The following is a 26,322-nucleotide window of genomic DNA, read 5'->3' as shown; positions in this document are numbered from 1 at the left end:
TATCCTTGTAATAATTAATAAAATATAAATAATATTATTTATAAAGGGTAATATAGTAATTTAAATTTAATGATTTGATTGATTTAATATAAATAATTAATAATTTGATTGATGTGATATAAATAATTGAAAGATGGATAAATAATATAGCAAAAAATACGTGAGACTAGATAAGATTATTAATGCATAAATTAGTAATCCATAACATCAAACACACCCTATGAGTCTTATGATGAATTATGGGTTGAGCCGTCCTCCGACAGCCATTTTCACGACTCTAACAAAAAGGCAAACTGATTATTTCCCCCTTATTAAAAATGAGATAGAATAGCTTGGAGGCTATTTTCTGAAATTTTTGTAGCCATCGTGAATTTAAACAAATTATCTCTATCCATATCGTACTTAATCAACATGTGTCAAACAATTTGTGGCCATCGTCAGCTCCATCAATATATATCGTACTTAACCAACATGTGCCAAACAATTTGTGGCCATCGTCAGCTCCATTTATCGTACTTAATCAACACGTGTCAAACAATTTCTCATTTATGATCTTGTTATAATAATAATTATTATTATTAATTTATTATTATTTGCAAAATTAATTTCCAATTTTCTCATAGAAACATCGGGAAAAATATATATCAAAATTCTTTAAAAAAAAAGGAGAGGTTAAAAAATTTAAAAGTTATTAAAAAATCCCTTAAATCATGATTAAGGTGTGGGGTATCATAAATTAAAATCAAAACAATATATAAAGGCACAATTAGTCTTGCATATCAAAATTTCTGTAGAATAAATGTTTTACTTAATAGAAAGAATATGGGTGAGTGAAACGGTATTTTTGAATTAAGAAAATCCAAACCAAAAAACCAAAATAGTTTTTCTAAGACTCATAGCTTTAATAAAATAGTAAAGATATATATACACGCGCGCACACACACATACACACATATACATAAATATATTACATGTGTATTATTCGAATATCTATATATATATGTATGGTTGAGTAGATGCTACCCGCAGGGTAGCTGATTTTAACCAATCATGGGGTTACACATCACCCGCAGGGTAGTGGCATGCGGGCGGCATGTACTACACCATATATGTATATGTATATATATATAAACGCGTGTGTGCGCAATTATATCTATATATATGTTAGGTCTTCACCTGTTTTAGACACAAGCTCCAGCCTTTTCCTCGTACTCGTCAAGTTTGAAACTATAAGAAACATAAAGATGAATCCAAAGGAACAAGATAACAACTCTCCCACCATTCCTCTCTTAGCTTCCTACGATGATGTCGAGAAAGGGAATGGAGTTCTCAAATGCACCGGTACTTCGTTTTTCGAAACAACTTTCAATGGATTAAATTCCATATCAGGTACGTATGCATGCATATATCCTCTTGAAAATCCTCAACTTTCAGCTTTCATTTAGCTAAAGAAAATTTCTGCGATTTCCCGTTTAATTTCCAGGCGTCGGGATTTTGTCGATTCCATATGCATTGTCGAATGGCGGGTGGCTAAGCTTGATCCTTCTATTCATAGTTGCAAGTGCAACCTTCTACACAGGCTTGTTGATCAAAAGATGCATGGATTTTGACCCCAACATACGAACCTATCCCGATGTAGGAGACAAGGCTTTTGGCACCAGAGGACGAATGGTTGTCTCCATTTTCATGCATCTTGAACTGTACTTGGTTGCCACAGGTTTCCTGATAATTGCTGTGGATAATCTGCACAACTTGTTAGCGGAGTTGGAACTTGATTTTTATGGCATCAGCATTGGAGGAAGACGAAGTTTGGTCATTATTGTGGCATTGGTTATGATGCCCACTGTTTGGATAAAAAATATGAGAACACTTTCATATGTATCCGCCACTGGAGTTCTGGCTTCTGTTGTGATTCTTGGATCGGTTCTATGGGTCGGTACATTCGACGACGTTGGGTTTCACAATAAGGGAACGCTTCTTAATTGGACTGGACTCCCTACAGCGTTCAGTTTGTACACTTTCTGCTATTGTGCTCATCCTGTATTCCCTACATTGTACACTTCTATGAGAAACCAACGACAATTCTCCTGGGTAAATTCACTTCTTGAAACTCTAAATCTTGTTTGAATAATCGAATCCAAAAGCTGACACATTACATAATTTTTTGTAGGTTCTGCTTCTATGCTTTCTCTTTTGTTCTGTTACTTATGCATCCATGGCAATCTTGGGATACCTTATGTTTGGTTCAGAGGTGGAATCCCAGATAACGCTGAACCTCCCGACGAATAATGTTAGCTCCAAAGTGGCTATCTACACTGCTCTTGTCACTCCGTTAGCGAAATACTCACTGATGCTAAGGCCAATAATTGATGGAATCGAAGATCTGATTCAATCACATAGTGGCAAGAAATCTTACGGTAAATTTGTGAGGACAATCTTGGTGATCAGCAGTGCTGTTGTGGCCTTAACACTACCGTTTTTCGGGTATCTAATGTCACTCGTTGGGGCGTTTCTGAGTGTCACAGCTTCGATCTTAATTCCATGCTTTTGCTACTTGAAGATTTCAGGTGCTCATAGAAAGCTTGGTGTTGAAGTGACGATTATCGGATTCATAGTGTTGATGGGACTTGTTATCCTTGTTACCGGTACCTACACGTCTTTGCTACAAATAATCCAAAACCTGTAGAGATATAACCGATAGTCCACAATTTGCATTCTGCGTAGAAACATAGCGAATAGTTGCAGCACATGGAACTTCAAATGCCATGCATTAGATAAGTAGAAACATAGCAATTAGTTGCAGCACTTGTTTTGTTACAGTACACCGAAACAAAAACTGAAATTTGGAGAAGACTTGAAGGAAGACGCGGATAATAAACATTTTCTGTTATATATTTTAAGCACCCGGTGCTATTTTCTTGATGAATGTCATTTATATCCTATTTTCCAACAGCAAATGGCATGCCATATAGTGTTCATGCCTCCAATTAAACAATGAAAACAGTACTCCAAAGAGTCATCAAAATTCATTGATTAATGAATATTCACTCAAATTTATCATTTTCACATGCAGATTTAATCTAGTCAATAACAAACAAATTTCCTCACAAGCAATACAAGAATAATCTCCAGAAACGAATCTGTAGTTAAATCCACCTACTTCAACACAACTCTCTCCGGCCATCTTCTTTAAACCTCTGTCTCTCATTCTAGTTCTCAAATTCTCCGCTTCCTGCCACAGCCCCGCTTCGGCATAATTATTTGCCACCATTACTAAATTTCCGCTCCTCTTCGGTTCCAATTCAATTAGTATATTTCTAACCTTCACACCCACCCCACTATAGTCATTTGTGTCATGAATATTGCAAGCACTGAGCAATGTTCTCCACACGATGCTATCAGCCTCAACGGGCATCTGCATTATAAAATTGTATGCTTCTTTAAGAAGACCGGCACGGCCTAAGACATCAACCATGGCACCAAAATGTACCATTGTCGGCTTGATCCCATGCATATTCTCCATCTCGTGAAAATAGCATTTTCCATCTTCCACAAGTCCAGCGTGACTGCAAGCACAAAGAACCCCAAGAAAGGTTACATGATTAGGCTTGACTGAACAGTTACTCATCTCTGTGAAAAGTTCGAGGGCACATTTCGCATAGCCATGCTGTGCAAACCCAATAATCATTGAACTCCAAGTCCACACATTTCGATATACCATCCTATCAAACACTAATCTTGCATAGTTAACATCTCCAGACTTCCCATACATGTCGACAAGAGCGGTACCTAGTTGACAGTTTATCATAATACATCTTGAGATTACTCGGGAATGGATCCATTTTCCCATACTCAAGTTACCAAGCTCTGCAATGGCTGAGAGCACCACCACCATGGTAGTCTGATCTTGCTCAATCCCGCCATCCGTCATCTTAATGAAAACCTCAATCGAATCATAAAACCACGAACTCTCTATGCAGGCCAAGATCATCGAGTTCCAGGACACGACAGTTCTATATAACATTTCATCAAACACTTTGTATGAATCTAAAACCTTCTTACACGACCCATAAAAATGAATCAGAGTATTCTGTACATACACATTGTAAACGTATCCATGCTTCATCACATCCCCGTGAATCTGTCGCCCCTCGTTTAATCCCAAGAACGAAGAGCACCCCTTGAACAGAAAAGGGAAAGTATGCTCATTGGGTCTAATCCCCAAGCGCCGCATTTCAACAAAAACCCATATGGCCTCTCTTTCTGAACCACGATTCGAAGTGACGAAGGCCCTTATCACATTGTTCCATGCAGAGTGTTCCAATATTCCTGATGAGTATAAAGTGAACTGGGCATGATTGATTAAGTGAACTGAACGATTTGTCCTGAACGAATTGGAAGTACAGAATTGTATGATTCTCGCGGTTATATCAGAATTATGTTGGAGCCCAGAGATCAAGAACTGGGCTCGAATCTTGAAGAATTCCTTCTCAGAAGAGCAAGAGTTGAGGAGAGCAATGAATCTTTGCAATATTAAAGAATCTGAAGTGTAGTTGAACGGCTTCGGCGGGTGAAATATATTGGCCGTTGAGATCGTTGCTCTAACCATGCCAATGTCTCTCCGCTAATTTATTCCTTATCCATAACTCATTAAATTTAATCTCATATATACATATGGTAAGTTGTCCAATTTTCATTTTCAAAGGGTCTTATTTCAATAAATTGGTATTTTTTTTCAATAATAATAAAGTACTAATATAGCATTAGACCCTTCTAAAAGGACCCTTAGGAGTTAAGGATCGCGGTGGTCATACATCGTAAAAAATTGGTGGTTTTTAGGTGGTGTTGAAAAAATCGATCGTTAAAAAATTAAAATTTTAAAATATTGATATTTTTAAAAAATGATTGAACAAATTTATACATGTTCAATTGAAACTAGCAACGGTGCACACGTATTTGTGTGTGTAAATTAATAACTATAATGTATATGAATTTTGATGCTTAATTAACAGGCTAGGTTAATTAGAAAAAAAAAAAAGAAAACTGAAATTGACAAAGAGTGTTATTGGAGATTTGAAGATAGTGAATAAGAAACATTAAGGAAACAAAAAAATTGAAAAGAAGGGTATTTTGGATATATTGAAAAATAGACCATGACACCAAGTTGGTTATTCTAATATGATACACTTAATAAATAATAGAAGATATATGCATATAAAAAATTATGCACATCAATAAACATGATTTAAAAAATATTAATGAAAATGTTGACAAATATATGTTACATATGTGCCTCAAACCATATTGGGCCTTGGATATTGATCAAGGTTGAGCTCCAACATCCTTGTGGGCCTCGGTGATAAATCAAGAAAGCTCAAGTCCAAGAAAGGGAAATAAACGGATGGAAGTTGCTGACGTTCAGGGAATAACGAACATAACAGAAACTCAAGGAAAGGGAAATTCCAGCTGAAGGACTCGAAGATTGAAGGAAGATACTTGAAGGCCGATTGAGATAAGTGGAGTTAGAAGAAGCATTCGATCTTTAATCTGTAAAGTCATTATCAAGCTTGTAATTTCGAATTTCTGATTTTAGTTGGTGTATTAAAACTTGATGAAACTCGATCTTGATCAATCAATAAAATCGGTGGCTTGCTCTTCCGTGGATATAAGTCTGCAAAGACTGAACCACGTAAATATCGTGTGCTTTGTTCTTATTATTGTTTTGGAGTTTGATTCGATTAATTCACTGAATTGCGTTAAGAATTTTCGTAGTGGTGATCGGTGTAACTATGAATTGGATCTTGTTTCTGGAATTCAAACATGTGTTATAGTTTGGCATTGACTTGATTGTATAATCAACAAGAATTTCTTGAAAGATCGCATAAGAATATTTATGCATATTTTAAATAATTTTTTATATTTTATATATTTTTATAATTAATTAATATATTTTTTAAAAAAACCATTTAGGAGTTAGTCGGTGATTATCCGTCTTCCCGCCTATCGTTTAGCATTTTTTTATAACTTTGGCATCAAATTGTCAGTCCAATTGAACTCGACACTTCTTATTTATTGATTGATGGATTTTTATTTTTATTTTTTGGATTTAGACGAAAGACATGGAAATTCAACTTCAATACTTATTATTAGCGTTTGATAGATCGATTCTTTCATTATGCCTTACAATATATGACGTCTTGCTATTGGCATTTTATCATATCAATCTTGTGGATCATAGCTTACTCCTCAATGGCTTGTATGAATAGGACTGAGTTAACGAACCAAAATATCGACTTTTCGGAATATCGTACCGAGAGTTTTGTGTTATTTTTATATATTTAAACCCCACTACTCTATATCATATTAAATAATTTTGTTAATATAATATTACGTTTTCAAAATTTTTAGAAGAGTCTCGTCGTAAATATTAGATGCATTGATTTTCAGTAAATCACTATTATATGTATCTTAATTATAATCTTAATATAAAATTTTAAAATATTTTAAAATAATTAATATTTTTAATTAAAATTTATTCATCTACTAAACCCCATTTCATTGGGATATTTATATGTACGTATATGAAACTTAACTACACTAAGGTATGCTTTTTATGATAGAATGAGGTGGGAATGAAATGAGTATTCCAACCTCCATTCCAAATGTCATGATTCGTAAATGAATAAAGGTAGGAACTTCATTCCTAAGGAATGCTCATTCCCAAATTCATGGGAATAGTGATTCCTTTGATGATATAGAGGAATCACCATTTCATTCTTTACTCTATCTTTTTTTTTTTTACCTACCAAAATTATCCTCGTGATATTCTTTTTTTAATGTGATAAAATCATATCTTTCTCCCTCTCATATATATCATCTTTTTATTTCTTCATCTCCTGCCACCTTCCATTCTCTCAACTGTTTATTTTGAATCAAATAATTTCATTTCATTCCAAATTTTTATTTTGAGCTACCAAACATAATATTTGAATCAAATAAGTAATAAGTATTTCATTCCCAACCTCATTCATTTTTGATACCAAGCAATGGAAAAAAAAAATGCATATCATTCTATAGTTGATTTCATTCTTACCTTATTACATTCCTGTCAAACAATCATTATTTAAAAGTTGAGAATTTATTTCTTTACGTGGCTACTTATTGTGGGAGGCGGTGGTGTTAGACATCACCATATCAATCCCCCATCTCACTCTCACATGCAGAAGAACTGCAAAACCACGACCAGGATGATGATCAAGAATTCACTTGTGAAATCTTCTTCCTGCCATCGTTACTTGCCGAAAAAAAATTCAGGAACGGCAACAAATGTGTGCACCCCTTCTGCACCGATTGCATGGCCATGTACATCCGCGTCAAGCTCAAGGATGAGTGCACAGGAGACATCAAATGTCCGGCTCCCGACTGCGATCACACGCTTGACCCTGTCCCGTGCTCCCCGCTCGTCTGCCGATCCCTCTTCTTGCGATGGTGCGACTAACTTTGCGAGGCGGCGGTCATGGATTGGGAATTATGTTATTGCCCGCATAAAGGTAGTGTTTGGGATTCTTAGCTTTTTTTTTTCAAAATTTCACAAAATTATAAAATTTTGTGAAGAAAAAGTTGAGAAGTGTTTTCTAGAATATCTCTCAAACACTACCAAAGACTGCAATATTGTCTTGATTTTAAACAAGTGTGGCGGATATTTGAGACGGTGGACATGCCCCAAGTGCAAGAGATTTTTTTGTTTTCGGTGTAAAACGGTTTGGCACGGGAGGCGCATGACGTGTCGAGAGAATATGAATGATAAGTCTTTGGGAAGGCCGGCGACGCAGAAGGGTTGGAGTCGTGTAGGATTTTCGTCGTACGGGTGGGGGTTGTTCATCTATGACCTGCAGGTATTTTTGTTTCTATTTTAAATATTTTTATGTTTTTTAAATATAATTAGAATAAAAATTTAAAAGCTAGAAATTATAATTTTTTTGTTTTTTTTTTAAAAAGTTATTTTAGGTTGAACCTGAGAATTTTAAAATGATGTTTGTTTGTAGATATGGGATCAGTTTCTGCTACAAGTGTGGAAGTAGGGATTCATATGTATGCGATTGTCAATTACGTCCATTCCGCCCATCAATGGAACTCATCCTTGCGGTTATGGTTACATATTTAGGTAGCGTTTGAGAGAGCTTTCAGGAAGCACTTTTCAGCTTTTTTTTAACAAAATTTTGAAATTTTGTTAAAGAAAACCTAAAAAGTGCTTCCAAACAATACCTTAGTTATCCTGGCTAGTTTTAGTAACAATTGGTTTGTAATTAGCTAGATCCGCAAGTCAAATAAGCGGACTGACTAGGAAAATTTCGGATCCACCCCAATAGACCATTTTTCGTTCTTTTTTTTTATAGCATTTTTCGTTCTAATTTTAATAGTGAAAGAGTGATATCTATAGTCTTATCATCATGATATCTTGTAATGCTCGACTTGCTGGTCGTAACTCTTGGACTCCCAACTCTATAACTTCCAAGTTCGATGTTAAAGAATGTTAAAGCACTATTTGTCATGAATGATGATATTATTGGTAGATGAGATCCTAGCATATGGATAATATCCAAATCATGGATCCAACGGTTTGTATTTTTACACATAGACGTAATTAATTATATATTGTTGACGTGACAAATCATGAGACATTAGATTTATCATTGGGGTATTACTCATATGCTAGGTTGAAATTTACCATATTATTAGCACTTTTGCATCCAGTACAGTTAATTTTTTTACATAATTAATTAAGATTAAAAATAGTTATGTTATCATAATCTTTCAATTTATCCGTATCAATCTTTCTGTGGTAACCCACATTCCAATTTAAGTTAATTAAATGTTAAACATGATTAAGAGTTACTTGTGCTTAAATTTATTTAGTAATTTTCCTTCTTCTTCTGTTATGAAAATACTTTTGTTTTCTTTTGGATTCACAGGCTGAATTGTTGTGTTCAGTCATGGAAATTGTGGTATTTAGCTCTTATCAGTTGCGATTATGAGACAAAAATTTAAGCTTCTCTGTAATTCATGTCAATAGATGAGACAAAGATTGTGCATCAATCAAATGCTAAAAGTGGGACTCAGTTTTCTTGTAATTGTTTCCCTTAGATTCTTCCTTACTCCTCATGATACAGCTCCAACGGGGTGATGCTATGCTGATTTGATCTGCAGGTCAAATCTATTCCATTGATCTGCTCTTGAGGTTGCAACCCCAAAGACAACATAAAATTTCCCGCTCAAACGAAACTGAAGGATTTGGATTGTACTTATTCTGACATATATTTATCCTCAGAAAAACAATAGGCTAATAATGGTGGGGAAATTAGGTGATTATAATGTAATTAATATTCGTGCTAAGAACTTGACATTTTACTGTCAAACTGTGTATTATTATTATTATTATTATTATTATTATTATTATTATTATTATTTTCGAAGTCAAACTGTTTTTTGAATTTTCACTTTAGTTGAGCATTTGAAATCAGTATGCATACATCAGCATTTGAAATCAGTATGCATACATCAGCTAATGTGAAATTGTGAATTATGATCTTTTTGAGTGAACTAGAGAGGAGCTACATGGAGGGTAGTGGGGGCCGCCGCCCACTCAAAATTTTTCAAATTATATATATATATATATATATCATTATATAATTAATTAAAGAATAATCAATTGGTTGATCCAATTTTGCCGCCTTTAATTTTTAAATTTTAAAAATTTATATTTATTTTTATTTTTATTTTAAAAAATGAGCTCTTGTTATATTTGTGAGATCAATGCATATTTTTCATTATTGACGCAAAAAAAAAAAAACTTTATACAAAAGGTCACATAATATGAATTAGATTTGCAAAAATTTTGAAATAATTTTATTTGATCATTTAAAAAATAATAATCAGTTACGTATAAATAAGCATTTATAGTTTTTTAATTTGATTTCTTGCACTATCATTAAATTTCGAATGTATCAAACTACTAAAATTATAATCACTATTCTAAAAAACTTAAAACTAATAAGTTAGTAACTATGTCATTGATATATTAATTAGATTTATTTAACTATTTCGATTTTCATTATAAATATGGAGCGTGAATTTTTAGCTTTTAAAATTGTAATTAAATATGAGTTTATCAAATGAAATAGAATATTTATGTTTTAACATTTATTTGTTAATGTTATACTTATACATATTTTGTTCAAAATTTCATATAAATTTAATCACTACTTAGTTTGAAATTATATAAAAAAATCGTGCATAATAAATTATCTAAATATAATATATATTTAAATAAAAAAATTTATATATTATTTTAATTTTTAATCTACATGTTAAATATTTTTTTTGCATTGATTAAAGTTTTAATTTAGTATTTTAATATTGAAAAACTTTGAAATAGTGGTTTCTAACATTTACGTAATTTAATATGAAACCACATGTTTAATTTTTCTTTTAAATTTCATTGTAAGAAATTCTGTTTTTTTTTCTTCAAATTTATAGTAAAATTTTCTTGATGATATGAGTAAAAAATTATTTTTTATATTTTTATGTATTATATAATTTTAAATTTTTTAATAATCAATCATTTCATAATACTAAATTCGTCTACCTCACATAAAAATCTTAGAAAATCTCAGCTCCGTCCCTGGAGTGAACCATGATGGTACGCACTAAAACTTTGTCTTTATATATACTAGCATCTTGTTGCACACATTGTGTGATAAATAGTTTGATAGATTAGATTTAATTGTTTATAAAATTATTTTAGGAGCATGCCATCAATGTATGATGGCGATATTTTGGCAAATACATTATAATTCACAAAACCAATTGACTATTTTAAAATCATATATATTAACCACCATATATTATCATATTTTATTATTTATCTCTATCTTTTATTTTATTTTTTTTAAAATCACTTTTATTACACACCCTTCAATATCTCATCTCACATACCAAACCAAAGAATACATGTATGCATGATTTATGTACTTTACATTGAATCACTAATGAATGCTTCACAAAATACTTGTTTAAATTATCATTTAATCTAGCTTTACGACTAATATCTTGTATATGTTGATAATGATATAACAATCGATTGTCAAATGTTAACAATCAGATTACTGTCCAACGAGATCTCTTCATACAACCTCCCGCAGTAGTTTTTATGACTAAAGGAGTGCCGAGTGCATACAGCCGAATAACAGAAGATAACTAGACACTGTAACTCTTCTTGAGTATAGACAATCATGATGCATCCACCTTAAATCGATAGGGTGGTATAGACTCCACTAAACCAGGAGTTTCGAGGGTTACCTGCCACGACTTGGACATGCGTTTGCAAAGTGTGATGGATCACCACATACAAAACATCTACCCGATATAGGCTCACCAGTTGCAGAAACGAATGCTACATCATTGCCTTGTCTTCCACCTCGTCTACCCCTGCCACGACCACCTCTCCTGCTGGGATTAGATGCTGACCTGCTATTGCTTTCGCGGGCAACTGAACCACCAGCATTGGCGTCATCTTCCCAACTGCGTATTGGAGAGATATTATTAGCAATAAATCATAGGCATAGAGATCCACTAGATTTGTTTCTATCAGCAAGTTTGATGAGTCTGAATCTAAATGTTTCTACCTGGTTTTATCATCTCAATCTCTTGTATCTTTTTTCAGTGGACAACTCACATTATTTTTAAAATTTCGGCATATATACTCTAGTTGTCCACACTAAATATACACAACACCCTGATTTCTATCTGGACACTAAAAAACGAGGTGGTGTTTGATGTAAACATTTGGCCATTGGATGGCATTTTCTCTTGCTCGAGGCCAGAAGCAATGAATTGAACCAGTCAAACCAGCAATATTATATATATGCTGTAAATATTTAATGTCGAAGAAATGCCTGATAAATATTTGGGCAGGGGCAGACACCAACAGTTTTCATGCAAAGATGCGCTCACAAAACAAAATAATTAAATGGGAAAAATGCGTACACGAAGAAGTTGCAACCCTGGGCTCGACATGAATAGAACTTCCTCCCCCTATTAGCTGAAGTGGTTGCAGTCAGCAGATTACAAGGTGCGCCACAAGAGGTACAAGGAATTGAAGATTCTCCTGCATCATCATGAAACATAAAAGAAATTAGATTTCTATTTCTAAAATACCCGTTTCATGACCTTAAATCATGGATGGAATTAATGGCAGACGAGACATTAACATGCCTGCTAACGGTACCCTTGACTAGAACCATGCATAGGAGAGGCATAGCCCAGTCAACATGAAGATTGTAAATGATGGCAATACTATGACAAATACACTTTATACCAATAAATATGTTAAAAAGGATACACTAGCACACGTTATTTCTGCCACTTTATATATTACCTAGGCAAAACGGCTAGTTTAGATGAACTCATGCAATGTTTGGACAAGCACTTTAAAATCGTTGTATTTTATAAGTGAAAAATTTGAAGTATGTCTTTGGACAAGAGTTTTGTAAGAATTTTATGAAAATATTTTTAAAAAAAATTGGAATCAAAGTATACTTTTTATAGAATGAGAACAATTGAGGGTTATTTTTTGAGGTTTTTAAAAGAAGAAAATGTGGGTCAAGCTGTTAATAAATCGTAAACAAGAAAAAATGAGAAAAAAGAAAATTACAATTAAAAGGTTTTTATAGATAGTTGTCCAAATGACTTCTTAATTCTTTGCAACTATAAAAATATTTTTATAAAATATTTGGCCAAAAACATTTATTCTTAAAACAGCTTTCAAAAAGTTCTTTTTACAAAAAAATATTTTACAAGTACTTGTCCAAACCAAGTCTCGGTTTTTCACAGACCAGAAAATGGGTGCAACATGTTAAAATTTTGAAAGAAATAAAAAAATCATGGCTATTTTACAAGTGCGACAGTGTAGATTGATATAGCACACCCACAAGAACAAATGCCAGAAAACACCAATAACGCACTAAAAACCATCAAACCATTTCGTTCAACAGCTTCTTGATTCCGGCCTCGTGAGGGCTGAGAAGGAAATGAGCCAGATGAATGTGCGGTCTGCCAAGCACCCTGGCCTCTGGAATTACTCTGCGGAGCATTGCTGGATGATGATGCATTCCCTTGTCCCCTTCCTAGGAAAAGAGTAAATAAAAAATCTTAAATTGAGGTACAACATGGTAGAACAACAGCAAGAATTTGACGCCATTAACTTTGCATGAATGCATAAGTTTCACTAACCACCCGTTTTATTAACTCCCACTTCTGTACCAATGCCAAAAAAAATGAACTGAATCACATACATGGGGATCGATTTAGCATGGTATAATAACCAAAAAAAATGTTCAATTTAAGTTTATATGTAATTTGTGTCTACCTTCCTATGCCCATATATGATCTGTAAATGGATTAAGAACATCAGTTTCAGTTAAAACTTGAATCCTTAATAAAGCTGATTGGGTAGTGAAATTATGCTTAATCCGGCCTGGTACATTGAAAATGCTGCTTCCACTGATTTTCCGTTTCTTATGAGAGAATCATTTTCCTCTCCATAAACCCATCAAGACATATCCAGGGATTAAAAGCCAATAATGTCATAGCCCTAAATGTATATACCAGGAACACTAGAGTTATTGCGAGAACCAGTTCCACAAATTTCCACTAGCTGTTTTAGGGTATTGTCACAACCACCAATGCAACCTGACAAGATAAAAGTGCACTGTCAAACTTTCTTTACTTAACAGGTGCAGCATATTCAAACATGCAAATAGGTCAATTACAATATCCTTAATTTAATCACCACCTCATTGCGGTGGAAATAAGATATGGAAATTAATCTAAAATGTAAGAGAAGCACAGTTTCACGTGACGAAAATCCATAACATGGTATTGGCTCAAAGCATTTTAAAACTTTTCTGCAATTATGCATATAAAAATAAAATGACCAGGACTTCCAAACCCCAGAAGTCTATTCACGCATATCTTGCAGGGAGCACTCTTCGGTCCTTACTTCAGTCATTGGAAAGAAAATTGCATCTATCCAGGTTAATCAACTTTATAACAAAACATCAAAATTTAGTCTAGACAAGAACAAAAAATAAAAGTTCTTAGGGAGCTTAGCAACTCAACCTTGATATAGCTGCAGGATCTAAAATTGATTATACCCTGAATTGGAGGGAAAATTGGATAATTCAACTGTGTGAATAATTAGATTTTTAGGCACCAAAAAATTAATTCTAAGGTCATATTTAATTTACTGTAAATACATGGTATCTGAATTGCATAATAGTGAAGTTATTCAAAATATCTACAAGCATAAGCCTCAATCTAATGCATACGATCTTCTCAGATCAAAGATATAGTAGTAACAGAGGCATTTCTGTTTGCTTTATGTTAAGCCCACATAGATCAGGATTATTACATCCAAATACGACTTAAAATCTTTCTTTTAGACTTGGTTTCTCCTCTTTTATTCGATTTCTTCATTCCAACCTCTCAAGCCATACATAACACCGCCAAGAGCTTCAAGTTAAGTAATCCCTTGGGGTTATTAAAAATATCAAAAAAATATAGGAAGCAGAATGTTTACATAAATTTAAAAAGAGAGAGAGGGAGAGAGAGAGAGAGAGAGAGAGAGAGAGAGAATAATCAAAACAGCATCAAAATTTCCTAAAATCCTATCTCACCCAAATGATCAACACTGTAGTTTGGTGGAATTTCCAGCCGACGGAATTTAAATTGGATCATATAAACAGGTCCTGAAAAATATGGTTTGCTTATCAAACAGGAGTGATTTGAGATAAGTATAGATAAAGTATTTGTCAGAGGATATTTAAAGACGGTGAACTTGATAATGTGGATAAATATCACAAAAATTCAAAAACATTATTCAACATCAGCAACCTGGATTGCAAGTACTGCAAACGTTGGGGGTAACAATTGCTTCTGAAACAGATCCTGGAAGCCAAACAACATTCCTGCACTGGAAAAATGTGACAGCAAGACTTACCACAAATTATTACAATAATTCAGTTTCAACAAATGGGTGTGGATTAGATCCACAAGAATCTAATTCTACCAGGTTTTATTCAACCTGTTAGTCTAGTTGCAAGTTGAATTTGGCCCAGTTAATGGGTATAGAATCATTACATTACAGTTGTAGTAGTTCAAGTTTTGTTGAATCACGACATTTTTAAATCTAGTACATGTTATCAAGGTAGCTGAGAGCACATACTTGGGGGTAGCCCAAGCAACCAACCATGAAATTTCCATCCTGCACATAGGAGAAGATAGTAGTTAAGTGCACTAAAAAAGAAAAAAACTGCCAAAACCTAACAATCCTATTTAATATACAGATATACCGTTCAGGCATTCACAAAGCAACAAATACATATATTTCCCATCCACATTTTTTTTTTTTGCTTCCTGGAATGGCCTTAAGAGTTGAGACGCGAAGTAAGAACTTTACAACATGGAAACACGAAGGAAAATTTGACTGGTGGCTAAAGGAAGTTACATCCTGCACCACCTAAGTTGCTAAATTACATGTAAGGCCTTAGAAAAAATAGGCACCGAGGAAGTACATTTTCTGAAATATAACTACTTCCAGGAGAGCATGGAAACATCAAGAGAGGGAATTCAATGAACTATACAGCTGTAAATAAAAGTGTGGATTCATGTCGAACAACAGTCTAGACCACATCTAAATCAATGCCAAAATTATTTAAGAATTAACCCACGCTGCACCTAAGTAGCCACCATTGTCCCTGAAAACTTTTCACATAAATTTAATGTAACATTTTGATGGAACCAGTCATCTGATAAACAGTATCATGCAAATACCGGTTTTTTTCTGAGCACCATGTCTGATTCCTGGCAGAGACCACATCGCCTAACAATGTCCCCAGTTGTTTGTTGCTCATTGTTGTTAGATCTGTTTGACCTGCATTGACAGCATGCGTTGATCAGTAAATGTACAGCACCACGCATCACTGAGTACCCAATTTACCTCTCAAAGAAAACTTCCATAGCATCAAAGAGTTTTCCTTTGTTTGATCTAGCCTGTCAACAAAGTTTTTACATAAAATGGATGCAAAGAAATGATACATAAATGAAAGAACTATACGAAACAAATAAAAAGAACTCTACAAGTCCAAAAACATGCAGATTTTACCTACTACAACCTCAGAATTGGCTGAATTTCACCAACTACAACCAACTATTGTGCTTCGTTGTGCTCATTACAAGGGCACAAAATATTCCAATTTTATGGCGCAGAAAGAATGAAGTAATGCACATGCCGATCTAAAGCATTTCCATCACAGTTTCAAACAGGCATCCATGCACTAGAGATCTAATTGCAGGTTTCACTAATAGGGCCATTCCTATAACACAACATTTTATGACAATGGGCATCGAATAATAACATAGCTAGAGCTCTAACAGAAAATAAACCTAGTGAAGCAAAGTGTCCAAGTTCACAATCGAAAAGGGCGTGGAAAAAGAAAAAGGAACAACTGTACGCTATTCTAGTGGGGAAGGGAAAAAAGAATCTTTATATTACAGAAAAGGATTAACTAACATCCACAAAACAAGCTTTCATCTGCTGTAGGCAAGTTTCCAGGACTTCAGCTTTTCTCTTTGTACCCATGCTAACTGCTTTCATATCACTCTCCATCATTGACCGCAAATTTGGTTTCCATAATTCATAGCTGAAACAAAGAAACCCAGTTACTCATCAGACATGTGCTTGGTTTATCAGTAACTATACACGATTACTTTTAATTTCTCAGCAAGGGAGTATATGATGATGTTATGAAAAGTGATATTCAAAATGCTGATCCCAAAAAAACAACTTACAAGCTTAGACAAGCCTGTTAAATTATTAAATTTAAGCCCAAGACAAATTTAACAGCATCAATCATGAACTTAAACAAGGAAGATCGATAAAACTCCTAGAGTTCAAAATATATTCATATTTCGATTGCCTATAAACTATTTGTAGCATTCACAGATCCTTAAGTTCAAAATATATTCATACTGTGTTTGTCTACAAACTAATTGTGGCATCTGCTGATCATCATCAATCTCGACTTATAATTTCCCTTCGTCATCTACCTCACATAAATTGAAACTGTTTGCTCAAGTGTATATTGATTATTGAAGGTCAAGAATATCTGAATGCAAAACTTAAAATCAAAACCTCTTAGATAGTCGTCAAATATAAAATTTATGGCATAGAAAACAAGAAATCTGCCAGCTCTAACAAGCCAAAGGAATGTGGCTCAGATTCAGAGAAATAAATAAAAGGATTTGTAGGATTGATATAAAGTATTTTTTATCGAGAATTAAATTATAGTTATGTAAATTTAGATTAGTGGAAACTAGTACTTCCAGACTCTTCATATTTCTCATCGCACAGAAGGAAACCAATTTTGATGCTTGAAGTGCAATATGGAGAAAAAGGGAATTTATGTTGTGTTTGGTTGGCCATTCCATTATTTTACCTCAAGAAATGAAGAAATGACAGTATGTGGAAGAGAGAAAGTTTTAAATTGAGACAGGATAATCTCTAAGGAAAGTTGATGTAGTTAAGGATTGATTTAATGTTTTGATTGTTTAAAAACATATTGAAAAAAAAATTGATTTGAGTAACTATTGTGTATGAAAATGATAATTTGATGCATAAAATGATGTGTGGTTTGAAAATGGACGAAAAGAGATACAAGATGAATAAAAATTTCAGAAAAATAAACAGATAGAAGATTAGAAAAAGAGCAGAGGTCACCACCAGAGGTCCAGACAGCTACAATTTGTGAAGAGAACGGAGGTACACTGTTGCCATTAAAAGAAATGAGAACCATCTTGCATCATTTAGTTTTATTTGAGTATTTCAACAATTATTTTTTTTGAAAACTGCATTTTGTATTTCTAAAATTGATGTGTAGTGCCCAGGTAATATCTGGTTACATAGCTTCAGTTCATGTCTCTAGCTCTACTGCTCTACTAAAGAATATCATGGATTTGCGATGAATAAAAAAAATGACAAGATGGCAAACTAAACAGCATTTGCTCACCCCATATCATCATATCCCATTACAAGTGCTTCACCCTGAAATTGTGTAAGCTCAAGTTAGAAGTTTCTGACACCCGATAACAATAAATAAATATTCTCATAGCTTGCAAAAACAGATAGATAAGCAGAGTCAAAACAAATAACTACAGAATGAATTCATGCCCGAAATTTTTGGCAAGGGAACACAAACAAATTATCAGCATTTGTTGACGAAAAAAGTTGAAATCGAATGAATGCTAACAAGTCCTCTAAATTTTGCTACAACAAATATCTTTTAAAGAAACTAGAATAATGATGCAATCTCTAAAAGAAAAAAAGGCAAATGAAATTCATATTCCTTATGTAGCAAGGCCATGAGCACTGAATATTAATGAAAGGGACAGATTCCAAAAATTGACACTCAAATACACAAGGAAAAATTAATGGTGGCATCCCAATAGGAAGCTACATGTAAGACTCTCAGTAAGCTTGCATGGACTGAGTTGTGGTGCCACGGAGGTTTGATGGATGTGCAGATGAGGTAAATAATCGTGTACAAACTCAAGATTAAATGAAGGAGTTAATTGGACCTAAGCAAAAGTAAACATAATTTTTACGGCTCTTTCTGCATAAGTATTTAAGTTTGTGTTTGGATTGAAGGATGTGATTGGACGAAGGGATTTGAATTGAATTTCAAATGACATTTATTTGGGTGTATTAGAAATCTGCCACTATTTGAATTGCTAACTTGATACCAAGTAGATAAAATTTACTTGAATTTTGTCTATCCAAGCAAGTCAAGGAATTTAAAATCCATCAATCCAAACACAATCTAAAAGATTTACTAATAATGGCACTTTTACGAGATACAAGAAAAATAAGTCATGAAAAAAGTTAGTGGGGGAGATAATCCTTTAAACTAATACAATATTCTCAAAATTATGAAGTTCACATAGTGTGCCCCCATTCCAGGAAACCTGCATGTGACATCATTATTGTTTGCACCAACAAAAGGGTTGCGAAGTTTAACCATGAAAAAACCACTACATGAAAAAAATTGTCAAAGATCGTTTTGTTCCCGATAACCACCTTTCCTGCCACTCAAAGCTAATTGGTGACGAACTTTTTTCCTCAATTTCGCGTCTTAGCCATAAGATATTAATCCTCTAGTATTCAGAATTTCAATAAGTTGAATCTGGCCACGGCCAAAAGTTAATAAATTAGAACATATGAACCCACATGCTTTAAACGGTGATTTGAAACATGTTAATACGAAGGTATGACAAATCTCGAGAAAAAAGTCTTAAAAACATATATCCTGCTGTTAAACGAATTTTCCGATGTGTCCTTGAAACGATTATCAACTCTGTGGACTGTAAGGTGTTCATTGGGAACATTTTCCATGCTCCAATTTTAAACCTAATTACTATCATGCATTCTTACAATCATAACTTGGATCCCATGTTGTTGCTGATCAATTAATCACATAAAATCATCACCATTTACCCTATAGTGTCACATGACACATTCTTTCGATTTCATAATGCTACATTCCTTGGTGAACATGAATTAAAAACCACATAGAGTTGCAACTAACATTTGAAGCAAACAAACATGCATCACATTACCAAGAAAGGGCAAACAATTGCGGAAAAAAGGGAATGTTCCTGAATCATGAAATAAAATCTCAAAGAAAGGAATAAGTTACAAGATTTGTAGGTGAGAAACGAGTGCTTGAATCTTTGGTGGCGTAGAATCTATCAAGAAGCTTTTTTATGTGATCATGCATTGTTGCATCTGTCCCAATGCCTGCCTATGAAAAATGAATAAAGCAATACCTCCTTATCAATAACATTAGTAACTGATGCTGTTTTCCACTAATTTCACCAAATGAGATCATGTTTGTTTCCACTACAAAAAAAAAATTCTTGCCTTGTCCATACAACTTAGTAAATCAGCTTCGCTTAGAAGCGGTGGAGGTCTGGTAACTCCTGAATCAAGTGTCAATGCAGTAGGAGTAAACTGAAAATCATCAACAAGCCTCAGTGTTACATATTCTAAATTCATAAATTTAAAAGGTAGCCAAACTCAAATTTTGATTGATTGCATAAGCAAGATATACAGCATTAACATTCTAATGTTACTTCTTGGTTTCTTGCTGTTTCTTGCTTTCGGCTTCTCCTTGTTTACAGTGGTGGAGCTTCTCATCCATTTATGATATATGTACTCCTTGAAGAAACTTGGCATTGATTCATACAATTTCTTAAGGCACAATAAGCTATTTAGTCCTTTTATTATTCAAAATTATCAATCAACTGTCAAGCACTGCAAACACTTTTGCGATTTATATGAACTTAAAACCTATATAGATGCATCTATGTTTCACTATCTTTTGTGAAATGTTATTTAAAAAATAATATAATTGAATAAACTACTATTTTGGATTGAAAATAACAAACTTCAATAACCTCGTTGATGGACAGATTTCGATTTTAACTGTTTCTTATGAGAAGCAAAAATGAAAATTCAAGAGTCAACCCAAGATAGAATCATAGAAATAATTGTTTCAGCAAGCATTGTGGCCAATCACATAGCACTTAGCACATGTATGTTCTATGTGAATGAATTCTTCATCATGAAGCTAAATATCACAAATTTTAGTTATTTTTTCCTTTTCAGAATGGTAAACAAAGAAATGCTACAATAAAGGACCACATAGTATCCCATGTCGAAAACAGTTAAGAGAACATAATTAAATGACATTTTGCTGAGCTATAACAAATCAATTGACTTCTGTCCAACATCTTAATGTCTGTGTCCCGGAATGAATCTGAAAATCACAATTATTAATGTATGAAACAGTAATATCACAATAATTTGAATTCAAAGATCATTTCTACTAAAAAAAATATAACAGAGTTGATCGATGCTTTTCTTAATAGCATGTGTAAGGGTGAGCACAATACCTGTTGTCCAAAGGTATATGTAGGGATCATAGAACCACCCCATGTTTCAAATCGATATACATCCAAGTAATTTCTCTGGACAGTATCAATCACCAAGTTAGTCAATTTAAATGTATTTAACAGAAAGATAACCACCTCAATCACATTAAAAATGACTCAAGCAGCAGGAAACACACCTCAAGTATCACCCTCCCCGAAGCAGAAAATTGTTCACCGGCAATATCAATTTCAACTACAGTTTCAGCTCCTACGGCTGGTTTGGAAACACATGCCAGAAAATGGCGAACAACCAATTCGTACACTTTCTGTCACAAACCAAATTCACATAATACTCAATTTCAAATCAAATAAAGTTACAAAAAACTGAATGTTATCTACAAGAATCAGTAAAATCACAAACTAACATGGTGATCCTGACTCCATCCAGCTTCTCCAGCTGAAAATTTTGTTGGGTGGATGGGAGGGTGGGCCTTGTCATCATGTCCACCACCATTAGGATTCCTCCAAAGACCTGCTTCAGCATCTAGCAAGCGCTGGGCATATGATCCCCATACTGGGTGATGTTGCTGCTCTTGTACCATTGTCTATCCAAACAAGAAAGATCCGACTGTAAATTTAAATAGTTAAAAAACATAAGCTAAGAAAAAGTATCTGGAACCGTAGAAACTCTTGGTGGGTTAGAGAAAATTTTCTAGACAAGGTCATGATGAGCCGTCTTTGAAAGTATTATCGTTATCTTTTAAACCCAAGCACAATAAGGCCAGGGAAAATTTCAAGGACCCAACCGAGAATTCTGTGGAACACATTCTCAATCCATATGGGAGCTAAAAAGCTAAAAACTTTTTACGCATGCATATCAAATAGATATTTACGTGATTATGTCACATGAAAGTTTCAACTTTCAACTAAAAAAGTTTTAGACCAACTTTGGCCTTCAACTTCCTATTTTCCTTTTTTTTTCATATTTATACATAAAATGAAAGATATGTTTTAAAGGCAGACTGATGAAATGTTATGGGGTGCTCGTGTTGAATTTTTAAAGAAATAAGAAAATTAGCCATCTTACATAAAACGTCAATCTATATTTCACCAACTAACAATTCATATGAATTTAATGTTGCTTTAAACCAAAGTATCAAACCTTTTTTTTCTTCCTTTTCTAGTCACAGAAGTTTGAAACTTGATGAGAAGGTTCACAACACTACCATCTGAACAACTAAAGATAGAAAGCAATCCATAATTACTTCGACTAAGATAGCATGCAAGTCCAGAATTATTTTCTTCAACGGCAATACACCTAGATTCTAGCACTTTTAGAGATCACCAGTAAGGTTGATTTCAAGCTAGTGAAACTTATCTATCAAGCATTCAAGCTTTGTTATAAAACACCAAAATGTATGAATTACTATTCTTGTGAACAGACGCCAAAAAGAAACAAACTTAACTGTCATCGCTAAACCTGATTTCCGTATCATATTTAATTTTCTGTATGATCAATTACAAAAAATTGATCCTTAAATCCGCGTGCTTCAAAGCTTCAACCATTTCAATCATCATTGAAAAGTTGCACCACACAAGCATCTGACAAATTCGGAGGCCTATAGTTCCCAACCTTCAGAAGTACTGAAGTCGTTATCTCCCATCATGTGAAGAAACTTGGGCAAATAATGTTTTACACCCTTGTATAAATGCAAAAAATCACAAAATCCTCTTCTTTAAAATTAATAGGTTTTTTCACCCCATGTGGTTTAAAAAATCTAGCACATTCAACCCCTTTATTTTAAAACTCTAGCACATTTACACCATTCGCAAGGGGTTTTAGATGCAATTGATTTTACATGGGGGGGTTTCGCTTTTTTCAATTTTCACAGGAGGTGTTGATGCAATTTGCCCGAAGGAACAATTAATATCAGTCGTAATGTGATACAATTGGGCCCAAAATTTCCAACATTCGTTCTTCACCTCTCCTCATGTATGTGACATTGTTACTATGCATGTCCGAATTCTTTAAAAGTCTGTTTCAAATGTTCACTGACAAGTACTGTTTATCCTTCAGTTTTCTAACCACTTTATGAGTCCACTTCCTGAATGTTAAAAAGTGCTCTGCTAACAAATCACTTGAAAATTTGAAATTAATGTACACTAGTTGGTACTTACACGGAGATCGGTTCTCTCTGAGAAGCCGTCAGTTTCTGTGCGAGGATAACTGATAAAACCAGCTTGATACAAATCTTCTGCCACCTAGTCATGAATGAAGATAGCAAAAATGAATATTGTGCAAGGGATACCTTTGTTGATAAAAATTGTTCGCAACAATGTGTCAGATGAAAACAACAAAATAGAAAATGTTACTTAATCTTCATAAAATGATGTGTTAATGCTTTAGAAATCTCCATTTGCAATAATTTTACAGGCCAATGCATCCACAAATTACGAATAAATTAAAAACAGTGTGCTTGAGGGTAAGCTTAAATTTACATTCATGGAAAATTTGCCAACATTTTCCCCTGAAAATAAGTGTATCTTAAATTTTTAAATCACAAAAAAAAATGTCATTGACATAATTTCTGGGGCTTCCAGTATTTCAAAACTTCAGCAGTAAGTCGGAAAATTCTTTGCAGACAATAGAAGTATTTAGCTGCGCAAAAGTATGGGAAATATAATCATTCACATGATTATTATCACATCTGATACATTATCTAATGGTCCAGCGCATCAGTAAAATCAAAAAGGTGAAGAACACTAGAATAACAACAAAAGTATAATGGTTGGTAGAAGGTAACCTTCATAGTCTGCTCTGAACTCATTCTAAAGTACCGTGATGCACGCTTCTCAAGCTCAATGGTACTCAAAGGATGAGGAGGATATTTCAGCTTTTCCTGCTGCCTAACATTTATTACCTGAAGATGAAAATCACTGTTTCAACAATCCCACCATTGATACTGAGTTTGTTCTTCGAAAAATATTGCCCCGATTGCATGGAGACTCACAGTTGCAGTGGGTTCTAAGACACACAACTCATATAAGATTGTTGCACAAGTGTAATCAAACAAATGCCCCCGCCTGCTAATTAACAGCTGTTAGGTTTCAATACCAAAAGATTCAATCACTAGATGATGCAAGATGATGACAATTACATCCAACTAAATGTAGCAGTGCCTTCATCTGAATTGTGAGTACAGTTAATAGTCCAGAACTCTTCAGGTTCATGTGATTGAATTTCCCAGAACCTCTCCACAACAAAACCCAAGGTAGGGAACTGCAGTCAATACCAAAAACAAAAAATATGTGAAACGCATGATGGTTAATAAGACTTGAAGAAAAAAAAGTAGATTGTACACAACGAATTGTGGATATTCCTTTATAGTTTCTAGCCAGTTGAGGGTTTGCTTACCTGGCAAGGACCATAACTTAGAATAAGATTTCTGTCTTCTGTTGAAACATCAAGGACAAATGCATCTTTCAAGAGCATTGTTTGAAACCGGGTGAAAGAAGCACCGATCCGCAGATCTATTTCCTGTAAAATATTCTTTATTATGTCAATCCTTCAGAATTTGAGGCATCAAACCAAATAACTAAAATTGGAATAGCAGTTCTATGGAAGCCAAGAAGATGTATTTTGACAAGCCTCTTGTTTCGTTGCCAGCACCATTTAGAGATTTTGTATTAGAGATAAATTTGTAAAGACGGGGAAAATGGCACACAGCGGATAGCTAAAAGAAATTGAATAATAAAGTGAAAGAAGGTTATCAGAGTCGACAGATAAATATGAAAACGCAATGAAATATTAACTCACTTGTCGAACATCTACAGCATCAGCAAACAACTTATTAGGCCGAACAAGGTGCTGCACCGCATAATGAATATCCCTGAGAATGAAAAATTTGTTAATCAATGACAATCAATGTAAATGAGAAGACAATCAAGTGTATAATATCTAGCCGTCAGACCTATCGATTAAGGCAGAGAAACGAGCTCTCCAGATGTTGAGATTACGATTTGCTCGTGTACAGACTTCTACAACCTCAAATGCTATATTTTCACCTTCTCTATCACAATCAAGCCACAAGATAAGCCATTGACATTTTCTAGCTTCTTCCTCCAGTGTCTTTTGGATGTCTGACTTATCCTAAATTAGCCAAAAGGAAGTGAGCAAACCTCTCGTTGTGATAACGAACAACAAAATTCAGAGATCAAGTATAATAATAATAGTCATTTTGTCCATTCTTCGATAGATGTTTATGCAGGACCTTTTACAGGATTTTCAAAATAATAGTGTATCTAGCCCATTGTCGTTGTCCATGAAAACCTAGTTACAATTGGCCATGCTCAAGCGTTATTCCTTCAAAAACAACTTCCATTCAATACTTTTACTATTTCAAACTTCAAAGATTTAAAATTCTGGTGAACATAAAAAAGAAGAACCCAACATTTCATCATAGATCATCATGCCTCCAGAACAAAAGAAATAATCTTTAAACATGCAAATACTTAATATTGGCAGATAGAATCTCCGTGTGGCAGATTGTGTCTTGTTTCAATTAACTTCTTAACGTGATAAACACTAAAACATCAACCTCATCAGGCACGCGCGTAAAAAGGGCATGTATCACTGTTTCAGATGCTTCCATCAGATGAACCATTCAACAACAATTAATACAAACCCTCTCAGAAACCAAACTACTGGCTTTGGTGAACTCTGATGCACGATGCATAACAGTGGATACACAACTCTAGTGCATTGACAAATATCAATATCCACCGAAAGAATAACCCGACAGCAATAGCTAAAGTATCTATCTAAACTCAACAGCAAGATAAAATCTTTAGAGCAAAATGTGAAGCGGACGACCACATAATCATAAACCACGCATATTACATAACCCGTTTAAATTACCTGGGGGACATGTTTCCTGACAGGGGCATGGTAGAGATCGACGGGGTCGCAGGAATGCCATTTCCGATATCGTTCGTCGAATTCAATCTCCATGAGATGGCCGGTGACTGACGTGAATGCCATTTGGAATTGTTGATTTTGAATGGAGTAATTAAACTCGAAGATCCTGTTGAATCTCGACCGTCCGTCTCTCACCCTCAGTCCGCCGCTGGCTGGGTTCTTGGAGAGTATTCCCGCCACCGCCTTAGCCACCGACGGCTTCTCCGCCACGTTCAGCGCCCGCATTGCACCTGTTTGTTGTAATGTAAATGCCTTGGCCTTGTGGCAAGCTAATAAGCTATTTTTGGTTTTGGGAT

General features: G+C 34.2%; 3 protein-coding genes across 4 annotated transcripts; 1 reads left to right on the top strand and 2 right to left on the bottom strand.

The window, feature by feature from the left end:
- The first annotated feature begins 1,176 nt into the window (after positions 1-1,176).
- On the top strand, positions 1,177-2,949 carry LOC140865999 (amino acid transporter AVT1I-like). The gene is made up of 3 exons (XM_073270853.1): positions 1,177-1,389; positions 1,484-2,091; positions 2,171-2,949. The coding sequence occupies exons 1-3, from the start codon at positions 1,245-1,247 to the stop codon at positions 2,684-2,686; spliced, it is 1,269 nt and encodes a 422-aa protein (XP_073126954.1). The 5' UTR covers positions 1,177-1,244; the 3' UTR covers positions 2,687-2,949.
- A 70-nt stretch (positions 2,950-3,019) lies between these two features.
- Positions 3,020-4,609, bottom strand: LOC140860813 (pentatricopeptide repeat-containing protein At2g36730). Its single transcript, XM_073263816.1, has one exon. The coding sequence runs from the start codon at positions 4,607-4,609 to the stop codon at positions 3,020-3,022; it is 1,590 nt and encodes a 529-aa protein (XP_073119917.1).
- Positions 4,610-11,103: 6,494 nt separating this feature from the next.
- On the bottom strand, positions 11,104-26,289 carry LOC140863736 (DNA topoisomerase 3-alpha). 2 transcript variants are annotated; one of them, XM_073267352.1, is made up of 24 exons: positions 25,967-26,289; positions 25,020-25,198; positions 24,866-24,938; positions 24,464-24,586; positions 24,207-24,328; positions 24,060-24,132; positions 23,853-23,969; positions 23,227-23,310; positions 21,474-21,653; positions 21,246-21,374; positions 21,070-21,144; positions 20,036-20,125; positions 19,812-19,916; positions 18,126-18,160; positions 16,631-16,760; positions 16,058-16,110; positions 15,892-15,991; positions 15,284-15,322; positions 14,953-15,031; positions 14,736-14,807; positions 13,666-13,749; positions 13,038-13,184; positions 12,046-12,166; positions 11,104-11,580 (listed from the first exon to the last, which is right to left on the bottom strand). In XM_073267352.1, the coding sequence occupies exons 1-24, from the start codon at positions 26,249-26,251 to the stop codon at positions 11,355-11,357; spliced, it is 2,721 nt and encodes a 906-aa protein (XP_073123453.1). In that variant the 5' UTR covers positions 26,252-26,289; the 3' UTR covers positions 11,104-11,354. The 2 variants fall into 2 exon arrangements, with proteins under 2 accessions (XP_073123453.1, XP_073123454.1); XM_073267353.1 differs by lacking the exon at positions 20,036-20,125.
- Between the last annotated feature and the right edge of the window lie 33 nt (positions 26,290-26,322).

Source organism: Henckelia pumila, chromosome 4 (assembly GCF_033568475.1).
Source record: "Henckelia pumila isolate YLH828 chromosome 4, ASM3356847v2, whole genome shotgun sequence".
Lineage (NCBI taxonomy): Eukaryota > Viridiplantae > Streptophyta > Magnoliopsida > Lamiales > Gesneriaceae > Henckelia > Henckelia pumila.
The sequence above is the reverse complement of the archived record's forward strand: the minus strand, read 5'-3'. Positions and strand labels throughout refer to the sequence as shown.